Here is a 23,393-nt window from a genome sequence, read left to right on the forward strand (position 1 = left end):
TATGCAAGAAAGTTAAATTAATCTTTGTGGGGGTAGTCAACAATTTTGACCCACCATCATGACGGTGAAACTTCGCCATAAGTACGCGGACAATGACAATCATAGATGCGGTGGCAATCACTGTTATTAACGCCATCATTGTGGCGTTAAGGAGGCACGGTCAAAATAACGCCATAACGCGGAGCGATGACGTTATTCCATAACGCGGAGTAATGGTGTTATTACACAACGCGGAGTAATGACGTTATTAACTAACGCGGAGTAATGGCGTTATTAAATAACGCGGAGCAATGACGTTATTCAATAACGCCATAACGCGGAGTAATGAATAACGCCATAACGCGGAGTAACGGCGTTATTCAATAACGCGGAGTAATGACATTATTCAATAACGCCATAACGCGGAGTAATGATACGCTCAAAGCAAGCGCATAATTTAACCCTGAAAAGATCGTTAGTAGTATAAGCAAATAGGGATCGTTCTATTCCGGGGATTGAGGGTACACCTGTCATTGTCAAACAATTAAACAATTAAAATTAAAACAAAGTATAATATTCACAAATGTATTCACAAAATATAAACATTTTACACGAAAAGGGGGGATTTTGTTTTTGGTTTTTTCGAAAATGAAACTAAGTTAACAAAAACAATTAAAATGCAAAAACATAAAAATACGAATGGAATGAAGGAACAAAGATCAAAACCGAAACTTATGATTAAAATTGATTCAAACCCTAATATTGTTCATCTAAGTCATGAGAAAGGAGTTGATCATGTGAAACATTCGAAAGCAAATGAATTCCCATTTTTTACTTTTCAATGCTAATTAACCTAAGCGAAAGCACCTAGATTAATCCTATCAAACATGCAATCAAACCCTAGAAAGCTAGTCAATCATGTCATGTTTAACGCATTACACATAGAGAAAGGCTATCAACTCAAGTGTACAACTTAGTATGGAAAAGTCCACCTAATTGCAATTCTCTTTAATTAAATTCGATCTTTGTACAAAACCTTTACTACTTTGATTCAAGTTTACACAAAACGAAAAGTCGATTTCATGTTCTTAAACCTAGCACCATTCATATCGAAACCCTAAGTGTTTGCAACCACATAAGATTAAAATACAAAAGTTATCTATAACGCAAATTTAATTAAACAAACCCACATAAGCAACTCTCGAATCACAATATATGAATCTGAAAATTCTCAATTAATCATAAAAATTCCAGAAATAATACTTTGTTCAAACATATATGTCAACTAGTTCATAACCAACGAAATTCAAAGCAAAGGTTACAAAGGAGAATAGGATTACACCGTGGATGAAGATGAGATGGATGATTCACGTTGTGGATTCTTGAAACTCGAAAGCAAGCTTCAAGGATGGCTATGGATGGAAGTGCTCACGGCTTCTCTTCTTCTTCTTTGGCCTTGCTTGAACTCGTGGAGATGACTAAACGTGAAACTAGAGGATGGAAAGGAAAATGGAAAGGAAATGGAGAGACAAAGAAAATGGAATGGATGAAGGAATGTCTTTTCTTCTTTGTTGTAGCCTCTATTTATAGGCTACCAAGCAAAACTATTTGGATTTAAACAAATGATGATATGTTAGGTTTGAGCATTTAAACATTAATGGAATTTATTAGGTTTGAGCATTTAAACACTAATGGAATTTGTTAGGTTTGAATATTTAAACACTAATGGAATTTGTTAGGTTTGAGTCACTTTCTACTCATTTTTCCTTCAATTAATTCTCCACCAAGACTTCAGATTTTGCCCGTGACTTCTTCATATGAAATGATCCATCATGAGTGTAGATCATTCTGTAAAATTTTCAGAATTTATCTCCATGTGTTTGGGCCGGAATTTCTGCTGGACTCCTTACAGGTCCAGTTTTCCAGTTTTGCTTCTGCAGAAAATTGGGCTGACTGTTTGAAGGCCTTCCACTTCTTTTTGGCTCTTGCACTCTTCATAAGAAATGTTTCTTAGGATGTCTAGAATGGATCTGGAAGGTTTCAGCTCATTTGAAGTTCATTTGGTCAGGTGGTCGCTCCTTCTTCCTTGCTTGGCTTGGTTTCTCCTAGCCGGAGTAGGAAAATGTGTAAAGTTGACCTTTTTAGTGCATTTCCATTTTTCTCCATCATTTTATGGACCTAACACTTATTTCATCATCATCTACTCCAATGTACCTAAAAATAAAAATTGAATTAAAAATCGATTCGTTAAGGAATTAACTAAGCAAAATGTGAGGAATTAACTATTAAAATATCACATTAAAATGCTTCTATCAAATTCCCCCACACTTAGCTTTTGCTAGTCCCTTAGCAAAATCAAAACACAGACACAACTAAGACTCAACGAAAATTTAAAGACTCTACAAATACAATGACTCTATTGCCCTTCAACTTTTTGTCTCAGCAATCTCTTACTTTCACCACACCAAGATTAGCACTCAACCAAGAATTAATGTTTAGGCATTCGAGAGTTAATTAAAACATGTAATCCACACATACACAAGTAGGACTTGGTTGTAACAATGGTGATGGGTTTAAGCTTAGCATGCTTCAGACAAGTATGATTCAAATCTCACAAGTATATCCCTCTTTCTTCTCTCAGATCATGGCAATGCTTAAAAGCTTATTCACTCAAGTACATGTGAAAGATAAACAAAGTAGATCACATATGTATAGAAACGAAAGCACATAATTTTTCTTTTAAAGATCTCATGAAGGATATCAACTACTTGCACGAATGGACTGCCATAGGTTCAACTCTTGTAACTCATCTCCACATCAAGGGCTGTCCCATCTTAAGGATCAAGAAGGTCCTCTCTCAAGGGTTGTAATGGGGCTCAGGCTCAAGGTTTAAAGAAACGAAAGGTAAGGATTTATCAAAGTGTCCTAAAAACCTAGTAGAGCTCATATGAATGTAGAGATTTCGAAATATTCCACCAAGGCATTGCAAAAACGTCACTTCCCCATAGTGGTAATATAAGAGGGCCAAATGTCTTCATGTTGGGCCCAATCTTCAATGTAAACTTCCCTTGAATCTAGTGAAATGGACAAAGGCCAAATTTTTCTGTAGTGGGCCTTCAATTCAAAGCAAACTCCAAAATCACTAAGTATGGGGTATTAAAGTCCATATACTTTTCTTTTTATTTCTTTTTAGCCGTATATATTTTTTTTTTCTTTATTTTCATTTTTCACGGCTTTCACATATCTTTTCTTTATGGACAATTCTACCCCCACACTTGAACTTTCACCTCTTCTCAATCTTCATCTTTAACACCAAACCCATGTAATATGTCTCAAAAGTTAGCTCCACTAAGTTCTTAGAACAAAGGGTAGAGTTGTAACTATACCAAGCTTCATGGTTAAGGATTTTAAGGGTGATGAACGAAAAGGCTTAATGTAGGCTCAAAGGGGCTTAACTAGGGGGGTCCCACGACGGGCACAATTGGGGACACAAGTTTATTTGGCAATGGTGGTAATTCCTAGAGAACCTCTATCCCTTCCAGAATCAGGGTCATGTATTGATATCACGTCTCAACAAGCACAAGAGCGAATTCTAGCATTCTCTAGTCCATTAAACTTAATCTATGGCAAGCAGTCAATCAAGATGAAAGAATAATGAGATCATCAAAACATCGCCAAGAAATTAAGAATATATTTTTCATTTCACTCCAAGAAAAAGGGACATGGTTCAATTATCTCACATGGGCTTTATGAATCACAACTCATCTTAACATGCTCATATTCTGTACCAAGGTCATGCAATCCATATCCACTACAAGGCACACATTTTTCATATATCTCAATTAACCAAAGAATACCATGTTTAAAATCATCTCAATGTTGTGATCCTCTTTTAGTCATGATTTCAGAGATATAGAATCATCCCAGACAGTTGAAAGGCATCCTAAGACTCAAAACAAAACAAAAACAAGAACAACACATAAAGTGACGCAACATACAAGAAAAAAAAAACGTTTTGGACTTAGGGATATTTCTCTTCTCCTTTCGGTAACTCCTTTGGAACATGACCAGGTGAAGAGAGGAACGATTTTGGCGGAGCTCAGCTCACTTGATTGACAGGGGACGAGACCCTTTGTCAGCACTTCTCATATCCAAACTAGACCTTTAGACATCACATCCCATTGGATGCGCCTACGATGAAGAAGATATTTACCCAAAATTCATTTTGACTCTAACAACAAACAAACAAAACAAACAAACTAAAGAACAAAGATAAACAAAAACCAAAACATGAATATAAAACCTAAAACAAAGTTAACGATTTTTTTTTTTTTTTTTTAATTTAATTTTTTTAATTTTCTGATTTTTCTGATTTTTTATTTTGTTTTCTTTTTATGACAAAAACTAACTACAAGCATTAATCCTTCCCCCCACACTTAAATCATACATTGTCCTCAATGTTAAACAAGTTAGAGCATGCAATGAACAATTATCATGTGAATGGAATGATTAACTCAAGAAAACCTAAAAACAAAAACTAAAAACGCAAATAACAAAGATACAATCAGAAAATAGTAATAGAGGAGATAGAGTTTAAGAGAGCAAATCTGCGTTGATGGCTCCTCCACAGCTACGGTTGAAATGGGTTGCCTCCCATGCAGCGCTTAATGTTTAAAGTCTTTCAGCCTAGACTTGTACCTCCATTTACTCCTTTGGAGGAGCGGTATGCGGGCGAGTGGCAGCCTTCTTGCTGGTTTCAGCCTTCGGAGGAGGGTTCTGATGGAGTGACATAAATAAAAAAAAAAATAAATAAAAAAAAAAAAAAAAAAAAAAAACGGGGGAGGCAAGGTTCGAAACCTTAACCTGCTGCACGAAACCTTTGTCCCCAACCACTGGAGCACAAGCTGTGCTTAATATAATGTGTACAAATTTTATACTTATTATGTCATAAACGAACATAATAAAAATAAACGAGAGGCGAGGTTCGAACCTCAGACCTCTTGTACACGAACTTTACACTCAACCACTCGAGCACGGCTGCTCACGTTATTATCCATACCAATCCTTTTATTTAAACCAACTGTTTCAACTGTTTCAACAATTCGGCACAAAACATCCAAGACTGTTGCAGAAATCCGGCCCAACTCATCCAAAACTGTTTCAGAAACTCGGCCCATCATGTCCAAAACTGTTTCAGAAACTCGGCCCATCAGGCCTCCACCCACAGCTACAGTGATGCCATGATCCGAGACAGGCCCAAGTACGGCCCACTTGTGTCACGGCTTATCCCTTCCGTGATTTACGGCAGTCAAATCTGCTTTCGGCTACAGCTGTCTGCCACAGCGCCTCGAGATTCCCTCGGTCCCCTTACACGCTCTCCACGCGCCAACAACTTTTCCGGGTTTCAGGGCGACTTTAATCCAACGCGTAGAATGAATCACAGGAATCGTCCATCCAACGGTGGAGATCTGCTCACCTCGCTCTATAAATAGGTGCATTCTGAGGGCGCAACTGTTCACTCCAAAGGAACGAAAATCTCTCCTGAGTTCCAGCCCCTCTCTCCCAACTCTTCAGCTTTCCTCTTCTTTCAAAACTCAAAATATTTCTTCTTCGATTCAATCCTTCTCTTCTGATCTTCTCTCCCATCTAGTTGATTCAATCCCATCTTTCCTCTGAACTTTCAGATCTCCAACACACCATCATCATCCTTAATCCCTTTAACAACAACTCCTTCAAACACTTGACAACTTTACTCTTCGATCTTCACATCCCCTCAACCCATCACCATGGAACCACGAACTCTGCAACTGATGGAGCTACAAACCCAGCAACAAATCGAGGATGGAGGAAACAACCAAGCAGCCGGGAGTAGTGCCAACACAGATTTCTGGCGAAGCCGTGCCAGGTGGGTTCCTACTCCAGATCAAATAAGGATCCTCAAGGATCTTTACTACGACAAGGGAGTTAAGCGCCCAACTACAGAGCATATTCACGAGATCTGTCTCCAGCTGAACCAGTATGGACATGTTGAGGGCAAGAACATTTATTTTTGGTTCCAGAATGTCAGGGCTCGAGAGAAGCAGATGAAGAGGTGCAATCAGGCTGCTCAAGTGCCCATGGGAACTAGTTCTCCTGGTACTGGTGGATCCATTGATCTCAATTTTGGGCCAGCTGGTTCTACTGGTGCTGGTGGATCCATCGACATCAATTTTGGGCCAGCTGGTGGATCCATTGACATCAATTTTGGGTCCACTAGTTCTACTGATGATGGTAGATCCATTAATCTCAACTTTGGTTCCACTGATTCTACTGGTAATGAAGGATTTCTTGATTTAAATTTTGTTTCATATTCTTCCTCACACTTCAACACTAATACCAGTACAACTCTTTTGGCACAACAGGAGGACAAACATCCCTGCAACAACGAGGAGGAGATCACCAGGAGATTGAAACCCTTCCATTGTTCCCCATGCATGGTGAGGACATCTTGGGCATCATGAAGACTACTTCCGAGAGAGGTAGCGGTTATGGCGGTGGCTCTCACATTTCCCTTGAGCTCAGCCTCAACTCCTACAGAGATGCAGACATGGCTTAGTATAGAGTATTATTATTATTATTATTATTATTATTTTTTTTTTTTTTTTTTTTTTTTGTAAATAGCTGAAATTAATAAGACTGAATGAATGCATTTTATTTTATTTTTATTTTTATTTTTTTTTAATTTTTTTTTTTTTTTTTATTATTATTAAAAAAATATAGGACTCAAAAATATTTATAGGACACAAAATGAAAGACAAAAATATTTATAGGATTCAAAATGAAAGACAAAAATATAAATCCCTTCCCCCACACTTAAATATTGCATTATCCTCAATGTAATCAATTAAAAGCATGCAATGAAATAAGTAAGCATATAGGGATGGAATTTACGAAAATAACTACTAAAACAAAAAGAAAATGGAGGAGTAAAAGGGGAAGAGAAAGCAAATCTGATTATATTCTGAATTGGGTTGCCTCCCAAGCAGCGCTTGTATTTTACGTCTTGCAGCCAGACGGTACCTACATTAAATAAAGTTAGTAACTTAATATTAACAAAGAAATACAAAAAAAATAAACAAGTAACTATGAATTACAAACTACAAGTATAATTAACAAGTATTTTGTACATAAGACACAAGTTAAGTACACAAGTGAGTATAAAACGTAAAAAGTATTTTTACAAGTATAAAGTGTGAAACAACAAAATAATTTACACGTAAAGAGTATGCACAAGTATTTCTTTTGTTATAAACATTATTGATATCAAATCTAATTCCAAGCGGTAAATCAAGTGGACGTGCGGCCCAAGTATAGTCGTCTAGACACAAAGTCCCTCCTACATCCGTTGGGCAACCTTACTGAAATGGCCAGGTAGGGGAGGGTGAACACGAGAGGAAAAATCCATTTTGGCATGAGCTAAGCCCATTTATAAGCACTTCTGGATTCAAAAACCCGTCATGAACGTTGTCCCCTTCCTAGACACCATCTCACATAGGATATTCTTACTAGGATGTAAAAGGTCCTAAGTGTGTTAGACAGTTCAATGAATGTTAATAAAGGCCGCCCTCAACCTTAAGGGACCTGAACTAGGTACCAATAAGGGGTTTAGGCCAATATTAATAAACACGACTTCACCTATTCCTTCTTTAATTTACAACTCACAATTAAACTCGTATTCAACAATAAAAAAAAAAATAAAAAAAAAAAAAAAAAAAACAACCTAGTTAATTTAAACTAAGTATCAAACAGTTTATATACAACAATTATAAACAAAAACAAGTGATTTTTCAGTCCCCGGCAACGGCGCCAAAAATTGATACGCTAAAAGCAAGCGCGCAATTTAACCCTGCAAAATGTAGTTGTTAGTATAGAATAAGTAGGGATCGTTCTATTCCGGGGATTGAGGGTACACCTGTCATTGTCAAACAATTAAACAATTAAAATTAAAACAAAGTATAATATTCACAAATGTATTCACAAAATATAAACATTTTACACGAAAAGGGGGGATTTTGTTTTTGGTTTTTTCGAAAATGAAACTAAGTTAACAAAAACAATTAAAATGCAAAAACATAAAAATACGAATGGAATGAAGGAACAAAGATCAAAACCGAAACTTATGATTAAAATTGATTCAAACCCTAATATTGTTCATCTAAGTCATGAGAAAGGAGTTGATCATGTGAAACATTCGAAAGCAAATGAATTCCCATTTTTTACTTTTCAATGCTAATTAACCTAAGCGAAAGCACCTAGATTAATCCTATCAAACATGCAATCAAACCCTAGAAAGCTAGTCAATCATGTCATGTTTAACGCATTACACATAGAGAAAGGCTATCAACTCAAGTGTACAACTTAGTATGGAAAAGTCCACCTAATTGCAATTCTCTTTAATTAAATTCGATCTTTGTACAAAACCTTTACTACTTTGATTCAAGTTTACACAAAACGAAAAGTCGATTTCATGTTCTTAAACCTAGCACCATTCATATCGAAACCCTAAGTGTTTGCAACCACATAAGATTAAAATACAAAAGTTATCTATAACGCAAATTTAATTAAACAAACCCACATAAGCAACTCTCGAATCACAATATATGAATCTGAAAATTCTCAATTAATCATAAAAATTCCAGAAATAATACTTTGTTCAAACATATATGTCAACTAGTTCATAACCAACGAAATTCAAAGCAAAGGTTACAAAGGAGAATAGGATTACACCGTGGATGAAGATGAGATGGATGATTCACGTTGTGGATTCTTGAAACTCGAAAGCAAGCTTCAAGGATGGCTATGGATGGAAGTGCTCACGGCTTCTCTTCTTCTTCTTTGGCCTTGCTTGAACTCGTGGAGATGACTAAACGTGAAACTAGAGGATGGAAAGGAAAATGGAAAGGAAATGGAGAGACAAAGAAAATGGAATGGATGAAGGAATGTCTTTTCTTCTTTGTTGTAGCCTCTATTTATAGGCTACCAAGCAAAACTATTTGGATTTAAACAAATGATGATATGTTAGGTTTGAGCATTTAAACATTAATGGAATTTATTAGGTTTGAGCATTTAAACACTAATGGAATTTGTTAGGTTTGAATATTTAAACACTAATGGAATTTGTTAGGTTTGAGTCACTTTCTACTCATTTTTCCTTCAATTAATTCTCCACCAAGACTTCAGATTTTGCCCGTGACTTCTTCATATGAAATGATCCATCATGAGTGTAGATCATTCTGTAAAATTTTCAGAATTTATCTCCATGTGTTTGGGCCGGAATTTCTGCTGGACTCCTTACAGGTCCAGTTTTCCAGTTTTGCTTCTGCAGAAAATTGGGCTGACTGTTTGAAGGCCTTCCACTTCTTTTTGGCTCTTGCACTCTTCATAAGAAATGTTTCTTAGGATGTCTAGAATGGATCTGGAAGGTTTCAGCTCATTTGAAGTTCATTTGGTCAGGTGGTCGCTCCTTCTTCCTTGCTTGGCTTGGTTTCTCCTAGCCGGAGTAGGAAAATGTGTAAAGTTGACCTTTTTAGTGCATTTCCATTTTTCTCCATCATTTTATGGACCTAACACTTATTTCATCATCATCTACTCCAATGTACCTAAAAATAAAAATTGAATTAAAAATCGATTCGTTAAGGAATTAACTAAGCAAAATGTGAGGAATTAACTATTAAAATATCACATTAAAATGCTTCTATCAAATTCCCCCACACTTAGCTTTTGCTAGTCCCTTAGCAAAATCAAAACACAGACACAACTAAGACTCAACGAAAATTTAAAGACTCTACAAATACAATGACTCTATTGCCCTTCAACTTTTTGTCTCAGCAATCTCTTACTTTCACCACACCAAGATTAGCACTCAACCAAGAATTAATGTTTAGGCATTCGAGAGTTAATTAAAACATGTAATCCACACATACACAAGTAGGACTTGGTTGTAACAATGGTGATGGGTTTAAGCTTAGCATGCTTCAGACAAGTATGATTCAAATCTCACAAGTATATCCCTCTTTCTTCTCTCAGATCATGGCAATGCTTAAAAGCTTATTCACTCAAGTACATGTGAAAGATAAACAAAGTAGATCACATATGTATAGAAACGAAAGCACATAATTTTTCTTTTAAAGATCTCATGAAGGATATCAACTACTTGCACGAATGGACTGCCATAGGTTCAACTCTTGTAACTCATCTCCACATCAAGGGCTGTCCCATCTTAAGGATCAAGAAGGTCCTCTCTCAAGGGTTGTAATGGGGCTCAGGCTCAAGGTTTAAAGAAACGAAAGGTAAGGATTTATCAAAGTGTCCTAAAAACCTAGTAGAGCTCATATGAATGTAGAGATTTCGAAATATTCCACCAAGGCATTGCAAAAACGTCACTTCCCCATAGTGGTAATATAAGAGGGCCAAATGTCTTCATGTTGGGCCCAATCTTCAATGTAAACTTCCCTTGAATCTAGTGAAATGGACAAAGGCCAAATTTTTCTGTAGTGGGCCTTCAATTCAAAGCAAACTCCAAAATCACTAAGTATGGGGTATTAAAGTCCATATACTTTTCTTTTTATTTCTTTTTAGCCGTATATATTTTTTTTTTCTTTATTTTCATTTTTCACGGCTTTCACATATCTTTTCTTTATGGACAATTCTACCCCCACACTTGAACTTTCACCTCTTCTCAATCTTCATCTTTAACACCAAACCCATGTAATATGTCTCAAAAGTTAGCTCCACTAAGTTCTTAGAACAAAGGGTAGAGTTGTAACTATACCAAGCTTCATGGTTAAGGATTTTAAGGGTGATGAACGAAAAGGCTTAATGTAGGCTCAAAGGGGCTTAACTAGGGGGGTCCCACGACGGGCACAATTGGGGACACAAGTTTATTTGGCAATGGTGGTAATTCCTAGAGAACCTCTATCCCTTCCAGAATCAGGGTCATGTATTGATATCACGTCTCAACAAGCACAAGAGCGAATTCTAGCATTCTCTAGTCCATTAAACTTAATCTATGGCAAGCAGTCAATCAAGATGAAAGAATAATGAGATCATCAAAACATCGCCAAGAAATTAAGAATATATTTTTCATTTCACTCCAAGAAAAAGGGACATGGTTCAATTATCTCACATGGGCTTTATGAATCACAACTCATCTTAACATGCTCATATTCTGTACCAAGGTCATGCAATCCATATCCACTACAAGGCACACATTTTTCATATATCTCAATTAACCAAAGAATACCATGTTTAAAATCATCTCAATGTTGTGATCCTCTTTTAGTCATGATTTCAGAGATATAGAATCATCCCAGACAGTTGAAAGGCATCCTAAGACTCAAAACAAAACAAAAACAAGAACAACACATAAAGTGACGCAACATACAAGAAAAAAAAAACGTTTTGGACTTAGGGATATTTCTCTTCTCCTTTCGGTAACTCCTTTGGAACATGACCAGGTGAAGAGAGGAACGATTTTGGCGGAGCTCAGCTCACTTGATTGACAGGGGACGAGACCCTTTGTCAGCACTTCTCATATCCAAACTAGACCTTTAGACATCACATCCCATTGGATGCGCCTACGATGAAGAAGATATTTACCCAAAATTCATTTTGACTCTAACAACAAACAAACAAAACAAACAAACTAAAGAACAAAGATAAACAAAAACCAAAACATGAATATAAAACCTAAAACAAAGTTAACGATTTTTTTTTTTTTTTTTTAATTTAATTTTTTTAATTTTCTGATTTTTCTGATTTTTTATTTTGTTTTCTTTTTATGACAAAAACTAACTACAAGCATTAATCCTTCCCCCCACACTTAAATCATACATTGTCCTCAATGTTAAACAAGTTAGAGCATGCAATGAACAATTATCATGTGAATGGAATGATTAACTCAAGAAAACCTAAAAACAAAAACTAAAAACGCAAATAACAAAGATACAATCAGAAAATAGTAATAGAGGAGATAGAGTTTAAGAGAGCAAATCTGCGTTGATGGCTCCTCCACAGCTACGGTTGAAATGGGTTGCCTCCCATGCAGCGCTTAATGTTTAAAGTCTTTCAGCCTAGACTTGTACCTCCATTTACTCCTTTGGAGGAGCGGTATGCGGGCGAGTGGCAGCCTTCTTGCTGGTTTCAGCCTTCGGAGGAGGGTTCTGATGGAGTGACATAAATAAAAAAAAAAATAAATAAAAAAAAAAAAAAAAAAAAAAAACGGGGGAGGCAAGGTTCGAAACCTTAACCTGCTGCACGAAACCTTTGTCCCCAACCACTGGAGCACAAGCTGTGCTTAATATAATGTGTACAAATTTTATACTTATTATGTCATAAACGAACATAATAAAAATAAACGAGAGGCGAGGTTCGAACCTCAGACCTCTTGTACACGAACTTTACACTCAACCACTCGAGCACGGCTGCTCACGTTATTATCCATACCAATCCTTTTATTTAAACCAACTGTTTCAACTGTTTCAACAATTCGGCACAAAACATCCAAGACTGTTGCAGAAATCCGGCCCAACTCATCCAAAACTGTTTCAGAAACTCGGCCCATCATGTCCAAAACTGTTTCAGAAACTCGGCCCATCAGGCCTCCACCCACAGCTACAGTGATGCCATGATCCGAGACAGGCCCAAGTACGGCCCACTTGTGTCACGGCTTATCCCTTCCGTGATTTACGGCAGTCAAATCTGCTTTCGGCTACAGCTGTCTGCCACAGCGCCTCGAGATTCCCTCGGTCCCCTTACACGCTCTCCACGCGCCAACAACTTTTCCGGGTTTCAGGGCGACTTTAATCCAACGCGTAGAATGAATCACAGGAATCGTCCATCCAACGGTGGAGATCTGCTCACCTCGCTCTATAAATAGGTGCATTCTGAGGGCGCAACTGTTCACTCCAAAGGAACGAAAATCTCTCCTGAGTTCCAGCCCCTCTCTCCCAACTCTTCAGCTTTCCTCTTCTTTCAAAACTCAAAATATTTCTTCTTCGATTCAATCCTTCTCTTCTGATCTTCTCTCCCATCTAGTTGATTCAATCCCATCTTTCCTCTGAACTTTCAGATCTCCAACACACCATCATCATCCTTAATCCCTTTAACAACAACTCCTTCAAACACTTGACAACTTTACTCTTCGATCTTCACATCCCCTCAACCCATCACCATGGAACCACGAACTCTGCAACTGATGGAGCTACAAACCCAGCAACAAATCGAGGATGGAGGAAACAACCAAGCAGCCGGGAGTAGTGCCAACACAGATTTCTGGCGAAGCCGTGCCAGGTGGGTTCCTACTCCAGATCAAATAAGGATCCTCAAGGATCTTTACTACGACAAGGGAGTTAAGCGCCCAACTACAGAGCATATTCACGAGATCTGTCTCCAGCTGAACCAGTATGGACATGTTGAGGGCAAGAACATTTATTTTTGGTTCCAGAATGTCAGGGCTCGAGAGAAGCAGATGAAGAGGTGCAATCAGGCTGCTCAAGTGCCCATGGGAACTAGTTCTCCTGGTACTGGTGGATCCATTGATCTCAATTTTGGGCCAGCTGGTTCTACTGGTGCTGGTGGATCCATCGACATCAATTTTGGGCCAGCTGGTGGATCCATTGACATCAATTTTGGGTCCACTAGTTCTACTGATGATGGTAGATCCATTAATCTCAACTTTGGTTCCACTGATTCTACTGGTAATGAAGGATTTCTTGATTTAAATTTTGTTTCATATTCTTCCTCACACTTCAACACTAATACCAGTACAACTCTTTTGGCACAACAGGAGGACAAACATCCCTGCAACAACGAGGAGGAGATCACCAGGAGATTGAAACCCTTCCATTGTTCCCCATGCATGGTGAGGACATCTTGGGCATCATGAAGACTACTTCCGAGAGAGGTAGCGGTTATGGCGGTGGCTCTCACATTTCCCTTGAGCTCAGCCTCAACTCCTACAGAGATGCAGACATGGCTTAGTATAGAGTATTATTATTATTATTATTATTATTATTATTTTTTTTTTTTTTTTTTTTTGTAAATAGCTGAAATTAATAAGACTGAATGAATGCATTTTATTTTATTTTTATTTTTATTTTTTTTTAATTTTTTTTTTTTTTTTATTATTATTAAAAAAATATAGGACTCAAAAATATTTATAGGACACAAAATGAAAGACAAAAATATTTATAGGATTCAAAATGAAAGACAAAAATATAAATCCCTTCCCCCACACTTAAATATTGCATTATCCTCAATGTAATCAATTAAAAGCATGCAATGAAATAAGTAAGCATATAGGGATGGAATTTACGAAAATAACTACTAAAACAAAAAGAAAATGGAGGAGTAAAAGGGGAAGAGAAAGCAAATCTGATTATATTCTGAATTGGGTTGCCTCCCAAGCAGCGCTTGTATTTTACGTCTTGCAGCCAGACGGTACCTACATTAAATAAAGTTAGTAACTTAATATTAACAAAGAAATACAAAAAAAATAAACAAGTAACTATGAATTACAAACTACAAGTATAATTAACAAGTATTTTGTACATAAGACACAAGTTAAGTACACAAGTGAGTATAAAACGTAAAAAGTATTTTTACAAGTATAAAGTGTGAAACAACAAAATAATTTACACGTAAAGAGTATGCACAAGTATTTCTTTTGTTATAAACATTATTGATATCAAATCTAATTCCAAGCGGTAAATCAAGTGGACGTGCGGCCCAAGTATAGTCGTCTAGACACAAAGTCCCTCCTACATCCGTTGGGCAACCTTACTGAAATGGCCAGGTAGGGGAGGGTGAACACGAGAGGAAAAATCCATTTTGGCATGAGCTAAGCCCATTTATAAGCACTTCTGGATTCAAAAACCCGTCATGAACGTTGTCCCCTTCCTAGACACCATCTCACATAGGATATTCTTACTAGGATGTAAAAGGTCCTAAGTGTGTTAGACAGTTCAATGAATGTTAATAAAGGCCGCCCTCAACCTTAAGGGACCTGAACTAGGTACCAATAAGGGGTTTAGGCCAATATTAATAAACACGACTTCACCTATTCCTTCTTTAATTTACAACTCACAATTAAACTCGTATTCAACAATAAAAAAAAAAATAAAAAAAAAAAAAAAAAAAACAACCTAGTTAATTTAAACTAAGTATCAAACAGTTTATATACAACAATTATAAACAAAAACAAGTGATTTTTCAGTCCCCGGCAACGGCGCCAAAAATTGATACGCTAAAAGCAAGCGCGCAATTTAACCCTGCAAAATGTAGTTGTTAGTATAGAATAAGTAGGGATCGTTCTATTCCGGGGATTGAGGGTACACCTGTCATTGTCAAACAATTAAACAATTAAAATTAAAACAAAGTATAATATTCACAAATGTATTCACAAAATATAAACATTTTACACGAAAAGGGGGGATTTTGTTTTTGGTTTTTTCGAAAATGAAACTAAGTTAACAAAAACAATTAAAATGCAAAAACATAAAAATACGAATGGAATGAAGGAACAAAGATCAAAACCGAAACTTATGATTAAAATTGATTCAAACCCTAATATTGTTCATCTAAGTCATGAGAAAGGAGTTGATCATGTGAAACATTCGAAAGCAAATGAATTCCCATTTTTTACTTTTCAATGCTAATTAACCTAAGCGAAAGCACCTAGATTAATCCTATCAAACATGCAATCAAACCCTAGAAAGCTAGTCAATCATGTCATGTTTAACGCATTACACATAGAGAAAGGCTATCAACTCAAGTGTACAACTTAGTATGGAAAAGTCCACCTAATTGCAATTCTCTTTAATTAAATTCGATCTTTGTACAAAACCTTTACTACTTTGATTCAAGTTTACACAAAACGAAAAGTCGATTTCATGTTCTTAAACCTAGCACCATTCATATCGAAACCCTAAGTGTTTGCAACCACATAAGATTAAAATACAAAAGTTATCTATAACGCAAATTTAATTAAACAAACCCACATAAGCAACTCTCGAATCACAATATATGAATCTGAAAATTCTCAATTAATCATAAAAATTCCAGAAATAATACTTTGTTCAAACATATATGTCAACTAGTTCATAACCAACGAAATTCAAAGCAAAGGTTACAAAGGAGAATAGGATTACACCGTGGATGAAGATGAGATGGATGATTCACGTTGTGGATTCTTGAAACTCGAAAGCAAGCTTCAAGGATGGCTATGGATGGAAGTGCTCACGGCTTCTCTTCTTCTTCTTTGGCCTTGCTTGAACTCGTGGAGATGACTAAACGTGAAACTAGAGGATGGAAAGGAAAATGGAAAGGAAATGGAGAGACAAAGAAAATGGAATGGATGAAGGAATGTCTTTTCTTCTTTGTTGTAGCCTCTATTTATAGGCTACCAAGCAAAACTATTTGGATTTAAACAAATGATGATATGTTAGGTTTGAGCATTTAAACATTAATGGAATTTATTAGGTTTGCGCATTTAAACACTAATGGAATTTGTTAGGTTTGAATATTTAAACACTAATGGAATTTGTTAGGTTTGAGTCACTTTCTACTCATTTTTCCTTCAATTAATTCTCCACCAAGACTTCAGATTTTGCCCGTGACTTCTTCATATGAAATGATCCATCATGAGTGTAGATCATTCTGTAAAATTTTCAGAATTTATCTCCATGTTTTTGGGCCGGAATTTCTGCTGGACTCCTTACAGGTCCAGTTTTCCAGTTTTGCTTCTGCAGAAAATTGGGCTGACTGTTTGAAGGCCTTCCACTTCTTTTTGGCTCTTGCACTCTTCATAAGAAATGTTTCTTAGGATGTCTAGAATGGATCTGGAAGGTTTCAGCTCATTTGAAGTTCATTTGGTCAGGTGGTCGCTCCTTCTTCCTTGCTTGGCTTGGTTTCTCCTAGCCGGAGTAGGAAAATGTGTAAAGTTGACCTTTTTAGTGCATTTCCATTTTTCTCCATCATTTTATGGACCTAACACTTATTTCATCATCATCTACTCCAATGTACCTAAAAATAAAAATTGAATTAAAAATCGATTCGTTAAGGAATTAACTAAGCAAAATGTGAGGAATTAACTATTAAAATATCACATTAAAATGCTTCTATCAAGTAACGACGTTATTCAATAACGTCATAACGCGGAATAACGGCGTTATTCAATAACGCGGAGTAATGGCGATATTAAACGCGACTTGTGGTGCAAGCTCTCCCTCATCTATAAATAGGGGGCATACTGACCAGGTAAACCATCGAATTCCTACCTGTTTGACTCCACTACTGAGAAACGTACTGACTTAGGCATCGGAGAGTTTTCTGCAGGTACCCCCCCTTTTCCTCGAGCCGACGGCTAAACTCCAGGTCAACGCTCCAAGGAAGCTTCTCGAACGTTCCCGGTCAGTTCCCGCTCCAGTCCGCATTCATTGGTGAGTCAAACTCCTCTACGGAATTTTTCTGCACCAACAAGTGGCGCTGTCTGTGGGAACCACTTTTCCCTAAAAAGTGATGGTGGGAGCTGGCCCTGACGGGATCCTATTTTTGTCACTGAGGACTGGAAGTGACGAAATTTTGCCCTACCAGCTCTCAAATGGGTCCATCCCGGACCCAATTGGCGTTCTGAACTTGCCTCCGGTTGACGAGACACAAAGGTTGAGACAAGAGCTCGAGCAACTCCGGAAGGAAAAACGGGACCGCGAGGCCCGCCGACGGCAAAAACTCGAAAAAAATTTACAACTTGATAGCGACTCGTCAGATGACGACACTGGCGGTGACCATTCCCACACCAACAACGTAATAGCAAATGTGGGTGCCAGCGGCGGAGCCAGACTAGGCCAATCCAAGAGAACACGTGACGAATCGTGGCGCGAAAAGATGGAAAAAATGATTGATGCATGCAATCGTGCCGACCCTCTAGAACTCGTGGCCGAAATCGCTAGAGACGTCGGTGCGTCTCCATTCACCACTGACATCCTCAATGCGGCGAAACCTCGCAGGTTCATCACCCCCGTTTTCCAAAAGTATGACGGGACTACCGATCCGGTAGACCACATCAAGGGGTACAAACAGCAGATGTCCATCGAGACAACCAACGAGAAACTGATGTGCAAACTTTTCCCTTTAAGCCTCACAGGGACCGCATCGACATGGTTCCAAGACCTCAAGCCCCAATCAATCCCAGATTTCGAAACATTGAGCCAAACCTTCATCTCTCAATATTTCTGCAGTCGCAAGCAAAAAAAGGACATGACGACCATATTCAACACCAAGCAAAAAGTAGGAGAGAAAATCGAGTATTTCTTCAAGAGATTCAAGGCAGAGATGATGCACATCAATTGTGACCCTAAATGCGCGGCAATCGCCTTTCGAGAAGGACTCTTCCCAGGTACACCCCTCTATGAAAATCTATTACGCGACCCGCCAAGAGACATGGATGATATTATTATAAGGGTCGAGGGTGAAATCCGGGTCGAGGGGGCAAAAACCAGGTAACATAGATTGATGGTCTTTCTTTTAATAATTATTTGTTTGATTTTCACTTCCTTTTGTATTTGAAATGTATTTGTGGCCAGTGGCCAGAATAAATAAAATATTATTTGCTTAACTCGTGTGATTTAATGGTAAACCTTGCCCGCCGAACAAACGGGGATAGTTATAACCGAATCTCATTTCATAATAAATACATGAGGCCGGTGGCTGGAATGTAAGCGCAAGGCCGGTGGCCGAAATAATACATGAGGCTGGTGGCCGAAATAATGCATGAGGCCGGTGGCCAAAGTGTATGTGTGAGGCCGGTGGCCAAACGGAATGTATGAGGCCGGTGGCCAAAATGTATGTGTAAGGCCTGTGGCCCAAAAGGAATGTATGAGGCCGGTGGCCAAAATAAATAATATATTGTTTATTGGACTTGAAGGAAAATGGGGGCAACTTTGTGTCCCATACAAAAACTACTTCTTTGCCTTGAGGGCAATCCATGAGTTCATCATATACGGTTTGATTTCAAACTCTTGTTGCTCTGAGTAAATTTGTGTTTTTTTTTCATTGTTATTGAACTTTTCTTGAGCGCCGGTTCTTGGTAAGAACGACATTGATATATAGGCGACACACTGTTACTCTTCCTATGTTTTTGAGTACGCAGCAAAGAAAAACATGGGGGCAATAACGAGGAAGATCTCTTGACGAGGAAAGCTCGCAATAAAAGAAAAAACACCGTCAACGAAAAAAGCTCTCGACGACGAAAAGGCTCTCGGTACGGAAAGCTCTTAGCGAAGAACAATGCTCTCGATGAGAAAAAATCTCTTTGCAAGGAAAAAGGCTCTCGACGAGGGAAAAAGCTATCGCTGAGGAGGTGAACTCTAGAGGATCCGTAAATTCCAAGGTGATAACCGCATCGAGGCTGGTAGGAGAAAGAGATCATACGGCGTTGACAGAGGGAACCTCAGAGTTGGGCTCGAGTCGGGGTCGAGGCCAGATTTTAGAAATTTCCTCTTAGGACGAGTGTCCAAAGAGAAAATTTGGGGGCATTGTGGGGGTAGTCAACAATTTTGACCCACCATCATGACGGTGAAACTTCGCCATAAGTACGCGGACAATGACAATCATAGATGCGGTGGCAATCACTGTTATTAACGCCACAATGAAGATGGCGTTAAGGAGGCACGGTCAAAATAACGCCATAACGCGGAGCGATGGCGTTATTCCATAACGCGGAGTAATGGTGTTATTACACAACGCGGAGTAATGACGTTATTAACTAACGCGGAGTAATGGCGTTATTAAATAACGCGGAGCAATGACGTTATTCAATAACGCCATAACGCGGAGTAACGGCGTTATTCAATAACGCGGAGTAATGGCATTATTCAATAACGCCATAACGCGGAGTAACGGCGTTATTCAATAACGCCATAACACGGAGTAACGGCGTTATTCAATAATGCCATAACGCGGAATAACGGCGTTATTCAATAACGAGGAGTAATGGCGATATTAAACGCGACTTGTGGTGCAAGCTCTCCCTCATCTATAAATAGGGGGCATCTAACCAGGTAAACCATCGAATTCCTACCTGTTTGACTCCACTACTGAGAAACGTACTGACTTAGGCATCGGAGAGTTTTCTGCAGGTACCCCCCCTTCTCCTCGAGCCGATGGCCAAACTCCAGGTCAACGCTCCAAGGAAGCTTCTTGATCGTTCCCGGTCAGCTCCCGCTCGAGTCCGCATTCATTGGTGAGTCAAACTCATCTACCGAATTTTTCTGCACCAACAATCTTTCAAATTCTAAATTAAAAAATGTCTTAGATTCATCCAGAGAATTAGTACACGAATCAACCAACCAAAAATACATGATTAAGGACTAAGGCGAGGGGCAAAATATACCCCAAAATATTGGAGATCTTGTCGGATCCTAAATCCTTAACTCAAATTGACGTATCGTCTATACAAAAGTAACCCTAGAGCTCATTTTACTATATCAAAGTGCTATAGACGTTCTCTGAACTACTTATACGCTTCACTAACGAAGATTTCATTAATCAAACCCAAATTCAAGAATAGAACATACATCAAATTCGAATCTGAAAACTAAATATTTCAGGACATAACCTAATTGTCCCATTCTTTCTTTAATTAGGAGATAAAAATTATGTGTAATACAACTAAAATTCATTAGTACGGTAATTTTATGACACCATCTCGCATTTCCAAACGGTAGCAAATTTCCCTTTTTAACTACTCGATCCAAACCCGGCAATCCCCACATCAATAGATCTCCAAAATCCTATCTTTCAAGTTTGAATAAAAAAAAAGGAAGAAATCTTATCATAAAGGTTCCTTCATTTTATTTTTTTTTATTAGAAGGTTTCCTTCATTTTTTAAGGTTCACATGCCTTAGTCTTTAACACACACCCCTACCTCAAGAAAAACTCTCTCTCTCTCAACTTCAACAACAACAACAATTGCAGAAAGAAAAGGACTCTTACCAAATTCACCTTTCTATCTCATTCACACACATTTCTCACCAGCCCAAAATATTGAATACCGAAAAAGACTCCGTACCAAGACTACTACTTTAACTTTCCTTAGTTCCCTATACCCTAGCCTATCGATCCAACTTAACAAAATCTCTCTCTCTCTCTCTCTGATCGAGGATCTCCAATATGTCTTCTAGCAAAAAGAACAAGTTTCTGAAAACCCTAGTCACATCCAGTATTCGAGGCTGTGGTTGTGGAAGACCGGAGCTCTCGGACGTTTTTGAACCAACCCCAAAACCCAAAATCCCCATTTGCAAAACCACCCCAAATCATCAACCCCATTCCTCTTCAAGTTCTTGTGACATAATAAATGGAAGTTTCACAGTCGACGACGATGACGATGACGAGGATCAGTGCACTTCCACCACCACCTCTTTCAACAAGGACTCAACATTATCTTCATCCCAACCTTCAGATTCAGCAGAGACTCAGGGTGTGAAGAAGTCAAAGCCTCCGAACCCACCGCTGACCAAAATCAACAACAGCATTGCCGTGGTGAAAGATTCCGATGATCCTTATCAGGATTTCCGGCAGTCCATGCTTCAGATGATCGTAGAGAAGGAGATTTATTCCAAGGAGGAGCTCCAGGAGCTGCTGAGCTGCTTCCTCGAACTCAATTCCAGACGTCACCATGATGTTATCATTGAAGCTTTCACAGAAATATGGAATGGTGATCTGGTTGATATTGCAGGGAAACGAATCGTACGTGTGAATCCCAGATGTGGAACGTGTGAAGATCATAGCCATGTGAGGCATTGAATTAATTGGCAAGTAGGGAATGAAGAAAGAAGTAGTAGTAGTGCATGGGGAGGTTGGGAAATATTCAATTTTGATGAGCCATAAATATTGGATAGGTTTGGTCACATGGAGGGTGATGATAAGCAATTTAGTTTTGCGGTGGAGAAAGGTACAGATCCATCCATCCTATTGTTTTGGTCATTTTGGGTATATATTAATTGTTATCTAGTAACTAATGGTGAATAGAATGTAATAATTTCAAATAGGCCTCCTAGTGATGAAAAGCTTGTTTTGTGACTCTTATTGTTGGACCATCATTGTGGCTCTTTTTTTTTTTTTGTTTTTTTGGGTGCTTTGCAATGTAGAGTGCATTAAATCGGGAAGATCTATCTTTTGAAGAGGCAGAGGGCAACTTCTGAGTTCTAAATTTTTATCATTTTTTTCACGGTTTTAGAGTTTCAATTTACCATTGTGCTACTGCTACATGTGAAATTACTACCTAAATCACTTTCTGTTGTGAGAAATTTCGCTATATTGATAGAATTAACAATTTCACTAAGAAAAAAAAATAGAGAAAAGTGTAGACATGAATGTCTAAATGCGGAGGCCTGTAAAAAAAAAAAAAGCAACAACGGTCCAACTACAGTCATTAAAGTATGTCCTTTATGGTCACTAAAACCATTAAAGGCATGCTTTCATGTCCAAATGTGTAGAGGCCAATACATCGGACGTGAGTCGTCTGAAAAAAGATGAAATAAAAACAAAAACAGGAATCGAAATATTTGGACGACAGTAAATTCTCGGTCACGTCTAAAAAAATCTCTGTTCAACATAGACCTTCTAGTTGTTGATACTTGAGCTAACCATAACCATGCAGAGGGTGATGTGGGCACTGACTTTGGTAATTCCCTCATACTTGCCCTCCAAGGGAAGCCACCTCCTCATAGTCCATAAGTCCACTAATTATCTGACGGGGAATTTTATATTTTTATTTGATACCAATCTCATAATATTTTTAAGAGTGCGGTTATTGCCACTCTACTAACTATTTTCTTCATCATTCAAGTTTCTGATATGTTGAAAGATTAAAATACCTTAATATAAAATTACAACAAAGAACAATATCTGTAATTTTGTTTTTCTTATTACACCCTACAGAAAACGTACTTAAACTTCATTCTTAATATCTTCAGTAATCGTTAAACTCTAACACTTTATTTTTTAGCATTCATCATCTTCAATCGTTCTCATGTTATGCTAACAGAAAACGAATTCGAGATGCAGAGGGAGCCAAATAGAAAAAGAATTTGAGTTAAACTCTACATTGAAAAAGAGTATTTTAGGTACTGTAAATTGGTGAACTAAGTAAACTTAAAATTAAAAAAAAAAAATTATGTAGGGTGAGAATAGAATATAGAGTTAACAAAGTAGTTAGTAGAGTGGCAATAGCCGCACCATATTTTTACCTGCCCACATCTGAATCCTAGCTTGTACAACCCGCTTAACTCACACTCAATGCCTTGTAAGGTATATACTTGGCTGACCAGCCCTGGTCAGCCCGTCCTAACCAACCACGACGTGGCTTTTTCGCAGAT

General features: G+C 38.0%; 1 protein-coding gene across 1 annotated transcript; it reads left to right on the forward strand.

The window, feature by feature from the left end:
- Positions 1 to 20,916: 20,916 nt before the first annotated feature.
- Positions 20,917 to 22,229, forward strand: LOC133733306 (transcription repressor OFP8-like). The gene has a single exon (XM_062160947.1). It carries the CDS (start codon positions 21,187 to 21,189, stop codon positions 21,817 to 21,819), a length of 633 nt encoding a protein of 210 aa, XP_062016931.1. The 5' UTR covers positions 20,917 to 21,186; the 3' UTR covers positions 21,820 to 22,229.
- Positions 22,230 to 23,393: the final 1,164 nt, after the last annotated feature.

The sequence above is a fragment of the Rosa rugosa genome, chromosome 2, assembly GCF_958449725.1.
Source record: "Rosa rugosa chromosome 2, drRosRugo1.1, whole genome shotgun sequence".
Taxonomy (NCBI): Eukaryota; Viridiplantae; Streptophyta; class Magnoliopsida; order Rosales; family Rosaceae; genus Rosa; species Rosa rugosa.